General features: G+C 42.3%; 1 protein-coding gene across 1 annotated transcript in view; it reads right to left on the reverse strand.

The window, feature by feature from the left end:
- LOC307125456 (uncharacterized protein) overlaps positions 1–12,524 on the reverse strand; it is a 32,348-nt gene that overhangs the window by 3,196 nt on the left and 16,628 nt on the right. Inside the window, exons 9-11 of the mRNA XM_079815305.1 lie at positions 8,922–9,665; positions 8,636–8,784; positions 3,883–4,014 (exon numbers count right to left, since the gene is read on the reverse strand). Coding sequence (XP_079671431.1) covers positions 3,883–4,014; positions 8,636–8,784; positions 8,922–9,665 — 1,025 coding nt within the window. The remainder of the gene's footprint in view (positions 1–3,882; positions 4,015–8,635; positions 8,785–8,921; positions 9,666–12,524) is intronic.

A 12,524-nucleotide genomic window follows, 5' to 3' on the forward strand; every position in this document is an offset into this window, starting at 1 on the left:
CCCGGGGAAGACCTAGGACACGCTGGAGGGATTATGTCTCCCGGCTGGCCTGGGAACGCCTTGGGGTTCCCCGGAGGAGCTGGAGGAAGTGGCTAGGGAGAGGGAAGTCTGGGTGTCTCTGCTTAGACTGTTGCCCCTGCAACCTGGCCCCGGATAAGCGGAAGATGATGGATGGATGGATGGATGGTAACATATACTGGATGTCTGGGCATCTCCCGACTACTCCCGAGAAAACAAAGGATGTTTCAGGAAATTAACATTTGTATCTCTCTTGTGAAAGTGGCATCCCCACCCTCAACTCTCCTCTCCTCTACACATGTTGAAATTCACCAAAAATCTACATGGGTTATTGAGAACAAGTAGGCTACTATACAGTATTATACATGTTTGGTATCATTTCAAATGTCTCAGAGCGACTGGTACAAAGGTCTCTTTCCCAAAGAAGTAAACTAAAAAGTAACAAGGGTTTTAAGAGTTTAGAAGTATTTTGCTTATTGTTGTGGGTGTGTCCTCTGCAAACTGGTCTTTCATGCATATTACCTCCTGTCCTCAATAAGGTGTAAATTACAGGTCTATGGGACTTGATTAATGCAAATTCCCATTGTGAACTCATGTTTACATTTGAAAGAGGTTTCTGTCTTGGTCTAAGAAATGTTGCAGGAAAGTTCGGGGCTATTCTGTAGTCAGATCAGCCCATAATGTAATTGTCAGGTATGCGTCTTTTACTCTTTACCTCAGTAAAGTATTGATTATCTTTGAATTGATTATGTAATTGGCATGATACATTTACCTGAGTAATAACAAATTGTTACATATGATTTTATTCTGACTTACTCTGGTATTATTAACCCTAGTAGATTACGTTAAATTAATAAACACAGCACATCTATGCTCAGGTTAGTAACGGCCTAGAACACAGTTTAGGTGAAGCAGAGGGCGACCCAGACTGATGTTTTAGAGCTCAGACCAAGCGGCAACCTCCCGCAGTTTCTCTTGAAGCCAATACGGAAGTGACTTAAACTGCAATTCATCGACTGGCCACTAGAGATAGACTCCAGAAGGAGCAGAATCGCATTGAGCCTCATGTTAAAATGCCCAACTTTACAGTAGAAGAACACATGTTTACAGGCTGGTACAAATTGTGGTTTTGGTCTATACGGCTAATTTTGCCCTTCATGACAACTGTGAGGGGGGAGAATTTGGACCCACTTTATATTAGGTGGCCTTAACTACTATGTATATTCTGTCCCTTTAAGTTCTATAGTATTGTATTAGTTCGCTAGTGCATTTCTTTATTTTCCCACTAGGGGTCAGTATCTCCTGTTTTTTGGCGGTTCTTCTTCGATTATATGTTGCATGCTCTATGACTGCGTTCTGTTGGTGATGTGTTGAGGCAGCAGGCAAAAAGTTTGTTACAGGCAGTGTGAGAAAATGTCTGCAGGTGTTGACATGCTACACTCCTCTCAGAGCTTTTATATCCTTGAGAAGCTTTGACCTGCCATAATCTGCAAGTAATATATGGCCAATTTTGTTTTTCTAAATGTTCTGTTACTTAAGAGGTTAAGTCAATGTCAGCACTGCTTTTCACACAACCTAGGTCGTCAGGTTGTTCATACAGGTTGTCAAAGTAAAAACAAGTAATGTTAGCTTTTGTTTTCCTGTGTAGCTTTAACCAAGGCTTGCTGAGTTCATGTTCTATTAAATTTAACTAAAGAGGAAAGATTCTTCTACAGTAGTAGTAAATACATTTAGGGATTATAAATATGTCGAACAGTATTTTGAACTGCCTGTTAATCGGTGTACTGAAACTGCAATTGACTGCAGTATATTCTGCAACCACATGGTGGCGAACTGACACAAACTGAATTATTTAAAATGTAATCTTGTGATTCTTATATCTTGAATTCGGATCACTTCCAGCATTTAAATCCACAGCAATGTGTCTTGGTTTGTTAAATAATTTATTTTTAATAAAATTTGCTAGTATGTTTACAGTTTTACAAAAGCAGAAAAGAGAGGTCTTCAGTAAAGGCTCTAAGAAGAAAACTGTGTCCTGTCATTCCTGGAGCCGCACCTTCTCTTACTGCATGTTTAGCTCGCTGCATAGGCTGAGTAGCCACACACTCAACCGAAGGCAGAAGAATGTACTAACATTTTAATTAATAATTTGATACAATGCATTTATTGTGTACATACATGTTTTTACATTGTACTTACATTTTAAAAAATACCTGCATGTAATTACATCTGTAATTCATTTCTGTTGCTACATTTGTAATTACACAGTTGACACTTCCCTTACACCTAACCCTACCCTTAAACTTACCCATACCACCACACCTGTCCCTAACTTTACCCGTATTCCACCTCAATATCAGCAAAAGTGTTTTGCAATACAATTTGAACACAGTAAGTACATTGTACTTATTTTTTTGATGTAAGTACATAGTACTTAAGGCCACCTAATATAAAGTGGGGCAGAGAATTTTTGTATAACTCATTCGTTTACATTATATAAAGCCTTAAAGTCCTGCATAATTAAGGGCATGGCCACTTCGAGTGACAGTTGGATAGCCATTTACCTGCTGTCTGTTAGCCATCGCGTCACTTTGTTTGCCCATTTTTGATTGTTTGCCCATTTTCTGTTATCCGGGAGTGACCCGTGATGAACCGCTTCCAAGATGGCAATGGCCATCTCGACCCTACTTTACGCTTCAAAACTGCTCATCAGAATCCTATGGGTGACGTCACGGACACTCCGTCCATATTTTTTTTTACAGTCTATGGCTCTGACTAACACATAGGCATTAGTTACATATATTTAGACTGGAGAGGGTAATAGGCCCAAAGGGTTTTCCGTTTAGAGCAACAGTGTTGTTAGACCAATATAAATAGGTTAGCCTCAACATCTGATTATTGTAATATTATTCTAACTACATATACATGGGAAACCACGGCACGATTATGCAAAGTTACCATTAGAGGAAGTTAAGTTGGTCGCTTGGTTCGATGGTAATGGTCATGGCCTCTGGTAAACGTAAATTCGAGGTCATGATAAAATGGAGTCAGATAAAAGTAAATTGGAATTAAAAGACAGAACGAGCAGAAACCTTCACACGCTTATGTCTTTGGGACGATTGGGCAGGCCTTACACTGGTCAACCTTTTAAGGCACAACTACAGATCTCTGAGGTTGTCTAGAGAGTACACGATTGCTTTCTGTGATGAACACATTTAGTTTGGGCTTTTATTCACATATAAACATTGATCAACGTACATACATGGAGCACATCAAATATAGTAAGCAGAGAAGCTTAAATGTACTTGCTTGATGTGCAAGAACAATTGAGGTTTGTTATTGCGTCACACAATTACGCCCGAACTTTAGTTTACAATATTTTATGTGCTCTCTGCATGTGCGCTGATCAAAGTAAATAAATGTGAATAAAAGTCTAAATTAAACCTGTTCATCGAGTAAAGTGATTGTTTCTCTTCAGAAGATTGGAAACCATTTGATTCATATGGATTACTTTTATAATCTCTTAATGACTTTTTGAAACTTAAACGTTTTGGTGGAATAAATGGATGTTGGATTTTTCAGAATTTCTCAGGTTTCATAAAAAATATCTTCATTTGTGTTTTGAAAATGAGTTAAAGTCTTATGGGCTTGGAACGATTGTGAGTGATGACAGAATTAAAATTTTTGGGTAAACTGCTCATAATTCACAATGATGAGTAGTTCCTGCCTCATAAAATACATTGGGTAGACATTCTTGTATTGTTTGGTATTTGGGATTGACATCTCTTTAGGTCAAATTGAATGGGAAAAATATTTTTTAGTTTTTTCTGTTGCTTTAATGAGACAAAAAAAAAAGCTACACACCTTTTGTGGGATCTGACCAAGAGCAGAAGCAATAGTGTTTGCTCTTTCCATTGTCAGGTTGTTGATCATGGAACCCAATGAGAAAACAACAACGCCATGATCTCCTGAGCTCTGAACAAACGTCTCCAGTTCCTAAAAGACACAAACGACCACATACTTTAACACAAAGAGTGTGAGCAGGGCTTGTAATGCCATATACACTATGTAAGCTACTTAATGCTACATATAGTAAACATATTTACACAGGATAAAGCAATCGCGGGCAAAATAAATGTATCTCTCTCTTGAAAATGTTCATTGTCATTACAAACCCACAGAAAACAAGATGCACTCTAACTGCCCTATATTTCTACCAAGGGGTCAAAGTTCAGATTGTTTGAGTGACCCGGTTTGTCCCTGATGGTAGAAGGCATAATTGCACCAACTGGGTCCAAAAAGCATTTCCTCCGCTGACTGTCATTCTAAAGTTGCTGTGTATTACTGCTAGCAACATTAAGATTGTATTGTAAAATATGTAATTTCATTATATTCTTCCTCATCTGTTATATTTTATGCACTGCAAAGAATATTTGAGAATCTTGGAACCATGCACATTTATTTGGTGCCATCAGTCTGTAATGTATAATTTTGGTTTCATGTTTTTTTTTTTTGGGGGGGGGGGTCATTTCTCCCTTGTTCAATACGTTGACCATGCCCTTCTGTTGAGCGGCTCATCATTCACTGTGGATTTTGTGGACGTGGAGCCCCACAATCCCACAGTGCCTACCACGCATGAGTCTCCAGCCAAGATGGCCACCATGCCCGAGCCCTCAGCCAAAATGTCTGCCACACCTGAGCCCTCAGCTAAGATGCTCACCATGCCGTGAAGTCTCGAATCCTCCAATTCAAACTGTGCAGTGCTGACCACTGTGGCAACGGCTATGTTGTGTGTGGGCAGCACACACATTGTCGCCCGTCCCTGTCCTGTGTCCAGAGAGGACATCCGTCCCTGTCCCTAGTCCAGAGAGAACATCCGTCTCCTGACCAGAGTCCAGAGAGGACTTCAGCCCCTGACCAGCGTCCAGAGGGGATTCCTTTCCCTGACCAGCTTCCAGAGGGGACTCCAGGCCATGACAAATGTCCAGAGGGGACTCCAGCCCATGACCAGCTTCCAGAGGGGACTCCAGGCCATGACCAGTGTCCGGAGGGGACTCCAGCCCATGACCAGCTTCCAGAGGGAACTCCATCCCCTGACCAGCTTCCAGAGGGGGACTCCAGGCCACGACCAGTGTCCAGAGGGGACTCCAGCCCATGACCAGCTTCCAGAGGGAACTCCATCCCCTGACCAGCTTCCAGAGGGGGACTCCAGGCCACGACCAGTGTCCAGAGGGGACTCCAGCCCATGACCAGCTTCCAGAGGGAACTCCATCCCCTGACCAGCTTCCAGAGGGGGACTCCATCCCCTGACCAGAGTCCCGAGGGGACTCCAGGCCATAACCTCATTTTGGGGGGCCACGCCTCCATGGCTTACTTTACTGGGGGCGCCAGGTCTGCCCACGGCCCAGGTCCGCCCATGCTCCATGGCCCAGGCCCACCATGGGCCAGGGTCCATGTCCTGTCCCCCTTGACTGGCCTTTGTTACACATGTCCAAAATAATTAATCAAGTATGTTTCATTTTCATGGACTTTTAGTTTATTTTCAGTCACGTGTTTCTTTGTTCAGTTTTCCCGTCACTCTTTAGTTGTCATGGCATGTCTCACAGCACAGGTGTTCATCATTATCTCCCTCGTTGCTTTATTCATGTATTTAAGAAAATAATCCAGCCCCAGAGCTCAGTCACAAGCCCGCTCCAGCCCCAGAGTTCAGTCACAACCCCGCTCCAGCCCCAGAGCTTAGTAACGAGCCCACTCCAGGCCCAGAGCTCAGTCACGAGCCCACTCCAGCCCCAGAGCTCAGTCAAAACCCCGCTCCAGAATTTGGTCATAAGTCTGCTCCAGCCCCAGAGCTCAGTCACAAGCCCACTCCAGCCCATGATTTGGCACTGGAGTCCGCTCCTACCCCAGAGTTAGACCAGGAGTCTGCTCCAGCCCCAGAGCTCGGCCAGGAGGCCACTCAAGACCCAGAACTAAGACCAGAGAAGGCAGCGCTGTCCTTGATGGTCTCCCTGTCTCCCGTTACTATTGCTGTTGCCGACCGGTGGGTGTGGCTGAGAGACTCATTGGGAGAACGATGTGCACCTGGGCAGGCTCCTTAAGCAAACTATGTGCACCTGTTTCTTCCTCTATTTAAGTTGAGCCTTTGAGAGTCAATGAGAGACTTGAGGGACTTGGAGAGAGCTTCAGGTCGTGCAGCACCATCATGAGAGCGTCCTGAGTTGTTTGCTCCCTTTTCAGTCTCGTTATGGTTTTGTTTACGTTCTTTTGTAATTACTTTGAATTTGGTTCTGTCTGACACATTAACAACATTTGTCTGACAGAGATTGTAGTTATTTTGGCCTTGATTTATTGTATTATATATTTTATTATTTACATAAATAAACCTTATGTGTTGCAAAACCTCACCAACCTACTATGTCCTCCACTTATTTGTCACGGCTTTGAGCCGGTTGTGACAATGGCTACAGCCATCTTGTGTGTGTGGGCAGCACATAACCCCATAGAACCTCCTAAGAAAATTTTGAGGGATGGGAGGGTATATAAGTCCCAATCCATAGAGGCCGAGCCAAGCTCCCTTGTCAAGGCCAAGTGGGCAGATTCTTCCTGGCTTCCTGTACTGCCAGCAGCTCCCTGGCTCCTTTCACTTCTGACATCTCCCTGGCTCCCTGCACTGCCAGCAGCTCCCTGACTCCCTGAGCTACCTGCGCCTTCCAGGCACCCTGTATTCCTGTATTGCCGGTGCCGCCCTGGAGGATCCCTAGCCTGCCGGACTCCTTTTGGCCGGAGGTTGCGCCTTCTGGGAGGGATGGAGTAATATCAGGGTTATGTTTTGTATTAGTTTTTATTGTGTTCAGTTGCTTATTTCCTTTGACCTAGTTTTCCTGTGTTTTTCATTGATTCATCCCATTCACCCGTTACCTCGTTAATTAACTCGTTAGCTCATTTGTTTGCCCACTGTACTGTCAGTTCGTTGTCCTGTATTGTTTAACATCTAGGTGTACATGGTTCTGTTTTTTCCTTGGTATTCTCCTGGTTATTGTGTTAATTCTTGGATTAAAATCTGTTAAACTATTTCCTTCCAACGCTTCATTACAGCCACCAACCGTGACATACATATACATATATATATGTATATATATATATACACACACACGAATACACACATACATATATGTATAAATAAAATAATATATGCACACATACACTCACCTAAAGGATTATTAGGAACACCTGTTCAATTTCTCCTTAATGCAATTATCTAATCAACCAATCACATGGCAGTTGCTTCAATGCATTTAGGGGTGTGGTCCTGGTCAAGACAATCTCCTGAACTCCAAACTGAATGTCAGAATGGGAAAGAAAGGTGATTTAAGCAATTTTGAGCATGGCATTGTTGTTGGTGCCAGGTGGGCCGGTCTGAGTATTTCACAATCTGCTCAGTTACTGGGATTTTCACGCACAACCATTTCTAGGGTTTACAAAGAATGGTGTGAAAAGGGAAAAACATCCAGTATGCGGCAGTCCTGTGGGCGAAAATGCCTTGTTGATGCTAGAGGTCAGAGGAGAATGAGCCGACTGATTCAAGCTGATAGAAGAGCAACTTTGACTGAAATAACCACTCGTTACAACCGAGGTATGCAGCAAAGCATTTGTGAAGCCACAACACGCACAACCTTGAGGCGGATGGGCTACAACAGCAGAAGACCCCACCGGGTACCACTCATCTCCACTACAAATAGGAAAAAGAGGCTACAATTTGCACAAGCTCCCCAAAATTGGACAGTTGAAGACTGGAAAAATGTTGCCTGGTCTGATGAGTCTCGATTTCTGTTGATACATTCGGATGGTAGAGTCAGAATTTGGCGTAAACAGAATGAGAACGTGAATCCATCATGCCTTGTTACCACTGTGCAGGCTGGTGGTGGTGGTGTAATGGTGTGGGGGATGTTGGGCATCGTTTAAATGTCACGGCCTACCTGAGCATTGTTTCTGACCATGTCCATCCCTTTATGAGCACCATGTCCCCATCCTCTGATGGCTACTTCCAGCAGGATAATGCACCATGTCAGAAAGCTCCAATCATTTCAAATTGGTTTCTTGAACATGACAATGAGTTCACTGAACTAAAATGGCCCCCACAGTCACCAGATCTCAACCCAATAGAGCATCTTTGGGATGTGGTGGAACGGGAGCTTCGTGCCCTGGATGTGCATCCCACAAATCTCCATCAACTGCAAGATGCTCTCCTATCAATATGGGCCAACATTTCTAAAGAATGCTTTCAGCACCTTGTTGAATCAATGCCACGTAGAATTAAGGCAGTTCTGAAGGAGAAAGGGGGTCAAACACAGTATTAGTGTGTGTTCCTAATAATCCTTTAGGTGAGTGTATATTATATAAACACAAACTTTTATGTTAGATGTGATTAATCGATATGACAACACAATCCCCCCCCCCCTTTATCAAGCCTTTAATTAGTGACTTAAACAGAACTTATTTTCCATCAGAAATGTCATTTACAAATGATGCGTGTCTTAATAAAAAAAAAGTAAAGGCATCAAAAAATATTTCAGAAGAACAGATATTTCAAAATAACACGGCAAAGCAAAGTCATTACCTTTAACAGAGGCTTGGCAGGTTTGCAGTGCAGTCCTCCAACAAATTTAAAATTAGGCAGGAGTGGACGTGGATACTCAAAATCCCAGTACGTTCTAATCAACCAGATATCAGCTTTTCCCATGGTCTCACACATTGTTGTAGGTTTGCCTGTGAGGATTTGGAGAATACGGAGAATTCTACTCAGTAGGTCAAGTCACAAGGTTTAACAATAATCGGAAGACTAGCCTACTGTACAATTAAAGCATAAAGGTTTGCCCAAATCGGGAAAAAAAAATTACTATTACCCCGTATTTCTGTGTAAAGTTGATCATAATTAAACCTCATGTTCACTCGAAATATGGTTGCATACATGATGTAGAGGAGCATGTTTTTAACTCTCTCTGTGAAGCTCATACGGTCAGTGAGGTGACCCTGCACAGCGACTGCAGGAACATAGGATGGTGGTGTGGGGAGCTGACCGCAAAACCGCTCGATATTATATCCGAATGTGAAGCGCAGTGAGAGGACGTGCGGGATCTTAAGCGTCTCTGCCATCAAGTCAGCGCATGGCATCATCGGATCAGATAAAAGCACATCATAATGAGATTCCCGAAGTGTGCGCAAAAGATCCTCATTGTAAAACATTCCCTTGCATGTGTCAGCAGCAAGCTCCATGAGGTTTGACATCACTCGCCTGATCATGAAGACTCTCTCATATGTGGTGACTTTGTCATTCATCCAGAGATGAGTAAACTCACTCCATAAGGCATTGGCCTCTTCTTTCTTCATGTTGACTTTAAACACTTTATAGTTGAACCGCTCCTTCCGAGTGTACTGTACAGTAGGCGATGAAGAACTGACCAGAACCGTCACGCTGTGGTTCTTCTCAACTAACGCGTCTACGATTGAACGCATGTTGTGCCAGTGGCTGTACTCGCCTGACAACACCAAAACCCTGCCAGCCTCTACTCCACACAGCAGCACGAGCACAAATATAGTCCCAGAAATCATGCTGAAGTGTTTGTGCCTTTGGATAAGTGCAGTGTGATCTGGGGAACAATGACCTAAATACAAGATACTATTTACACAGCAGGATTTGGGCAAAGGTCGTGTTGCATTATGGAGGGTAGCTATAGGTGCACTTTGTCATTTTGCCATAGGACAAGTGACCTATTAACTCGCACCTTCACTCAACTCCCACTCTAAATGCTTTATTATGCAACACTGCAAGGAATATGCAAATTTCGCCAGGTCCATTATTTTGATTTTACAAAATGTAAGTGCAATTCTGAGTCAGATATCAGTTTATAGCAGGGGTTTTCAACCTTGATAGTTTATTATAGCACAGTTCTAGTTAATTTACAATATCTTAATGCAGATTTGAATGTTTGATGTGATCGTCACTACTTGTCAAATGGTTAATAGACACAGCTGAATTGCTGTAATTTAGAAAGAAGATGCATTCTTTTAATGATTAACTGTGCAGCTCAAGAATGTATGTTTCTCATGAACAGAAATGCAGTCACTTTTCAGGCTAGACATCTTTTGACAGAGTTTACATTAAATCCGATTAAACATGGTTAATTCCAGATATAAAATTGTCTGTTATCATATCTAACTCTGTCCACGCTCCATGATCCGTATTTATTTCTTAATTTGAATGCCTTGTGATAGGATTTTTTTGTAAAGATAAAACTGAATTGAAATTAATCTTGGAAGAGATATTGTGCCTACGTGAAAGTCGAGAATGGTCCAATCACTCAAGGCCAAAAAATGACGGACCTAATAGATATCCCTTTGTCCGGCGCCTGCGCACACAAAACAAACGAAATACAGTTTAGATTTTTGACATTTTTAAAATGACTATCAGTTGAATAGTTTGAATAAATGTTATTGACATCAGTTCTCACCATCTCTGAAAAGCCAAGCCAATGTTGATTCTCATTTTATTAAGAGATCTGTTGGGTTATCTTTTTGCCAGCTGACTCTCCTCTGTTCTGTTTTTGGTAACGCTTTAGTGTGATCAGTTGCCACCTGTGCAATAAGTCCATTCGGGAAATGTCCTCACTACTAAATATTCCACGGTCAACTGTTAGTGGTGTTATAACAAAGTGGAAGCGATTGGGAACAACAGCAACTCAGCCACGAAGTGGTAAGCAGAGCGGGGTCAGCGCATGCTGAGGGTCACAGTGCGCAGAAGTCGGCAACTTTCTGCAGAGTCAATAGTTACAGACCTCTAAACTTCTGTGGCCTTCAGATGAGCTCAAGAACAGTGTGTAGAGCTTCATGGAATGGGTTTCCATGGCCGAGAAACTCATCCAAGCCTTACATAACCAAGTGCACTGCAAAGTGTGGGATGCAGTGGGGTAAAGCACGCCACCACTGGACTCTAGAGCAGTGGAGATGTGTTCTCTGGAGTGACAAATCACGCTTCTCTGTCTGGCAATCCGATGGACGAGTCTGGGTTTGGGGTTGTTTTTCAAGGGGTTGGGCTTGGCCCTTTAGTTCCAGTGAAAGGAACTCTTAATGCTTCAGCATACCAAGACATTTTGGACAATTTCATGCTACCAACTTTGTGGGAACAGTTTGGGGACGGCCCCTTCCTGTTCCAACATGACTGCGCTCCAGTGCACAAAGCCTCGGTCCATAAAGACATGGATGAGCAAGTTTGATGTGGAGGAACTTGACTGGCCTGCACAGAGTCCTGACCTCAACCCAATAGAACACCTTTGGGATGAATTAGAGCGGAGACTGAGAGCCAGGCCTTCTCGTCCAACATCAGTGCCTGACCTCACTAATGCACTTCTAGAGGAACGCTCCCGTCACAGTGACAGTTGTGTTAAGGGGCATAATTTTCATTGCATGATTTAGAAACAGGCACGTGCGGAGGGGGGGGCTTTGGGTGCTCGAGCCCCTGCCCTTTTTCAAAATGAATCAAAAGTGCCCCTCTCAGATAAATATAATGATAATATCGTGGTCAATAAAACTAAATAAATGTGATTATTATAACATGATATTGATGACAATGTATACAATAGTAACGAACGGCTCAAAAGTCGGACAATTTCTGTTGAGGCGTTGCCATAACGCCTTGCTATGGGTTGCGTGCGTTTTGATTGACAGCTGATTTTCCTCTGTTCGGAAGCGGCTCTCGAGCCAAATATGGTCCTTTCACAGAGTGTGTGGCCTTACGGGGAAAAAAGTAAACCAATCTTTTTTTTCATCCATAATCAGAGCTAATGTGTTGATTTAAAATTAAATTTTACAAATCTATATATTATATATTTTAAAGTATTACACAATTCACCAATGCCCGTTTGTCATGTATATACACCAACCAATCGTGATCTGGCAAAGCAAGTTCAAATTCCATTGGGCATGTGAAGTGGAGCGGTAATTTTCTGTTCTTATGACAGATAGACTACGTTTACATGGACAGCAGTAATCTAATTATTGACCTTACTCTGAATTAGACAATAATCTGATTAAGGCGTTTACATGAGTTGCTTTTAGAATATTACGTTCATGTTCCCATTTTACATGTTACAGAACATAGCTCGATTAATAGTACGTCATTACGTACCCATGCCACGCTACGCTGTCCGGCGTCCAATCATAGCGCGACTTTCGTAGGTCTGTTCAAATAAATGGGCTCAGGCAACCCACTGTAACTTTACCTGCGGGTGTCGCTGTTGGACAGTGTGACTTTATAAAAACGAGTGACTTTTATACTTTTTAATGTAATTTTATATATATATATATATATATATATATATATATATATATATATATATATATATATATATATATATATATATATATATATATAGTTTTATTTTTTGTATATATTGTGCCTTTCAGTTTTTTTTAAGAGACACTGCCCATATTGCCTCCTTCTTGACAGCCAA

Source organism: Gobio gobio, assembly GCF_949357685.1.
Source record: "Gobio gobio genome assembly, chromosome: 4".
In the NCBI taxonomy this organism is placed as follows: Eukaryota; Metazoa; Chordata; class Actinopteri; order Cypriniformes; family Gobionidae; genus Gobio; species Gobio gobio.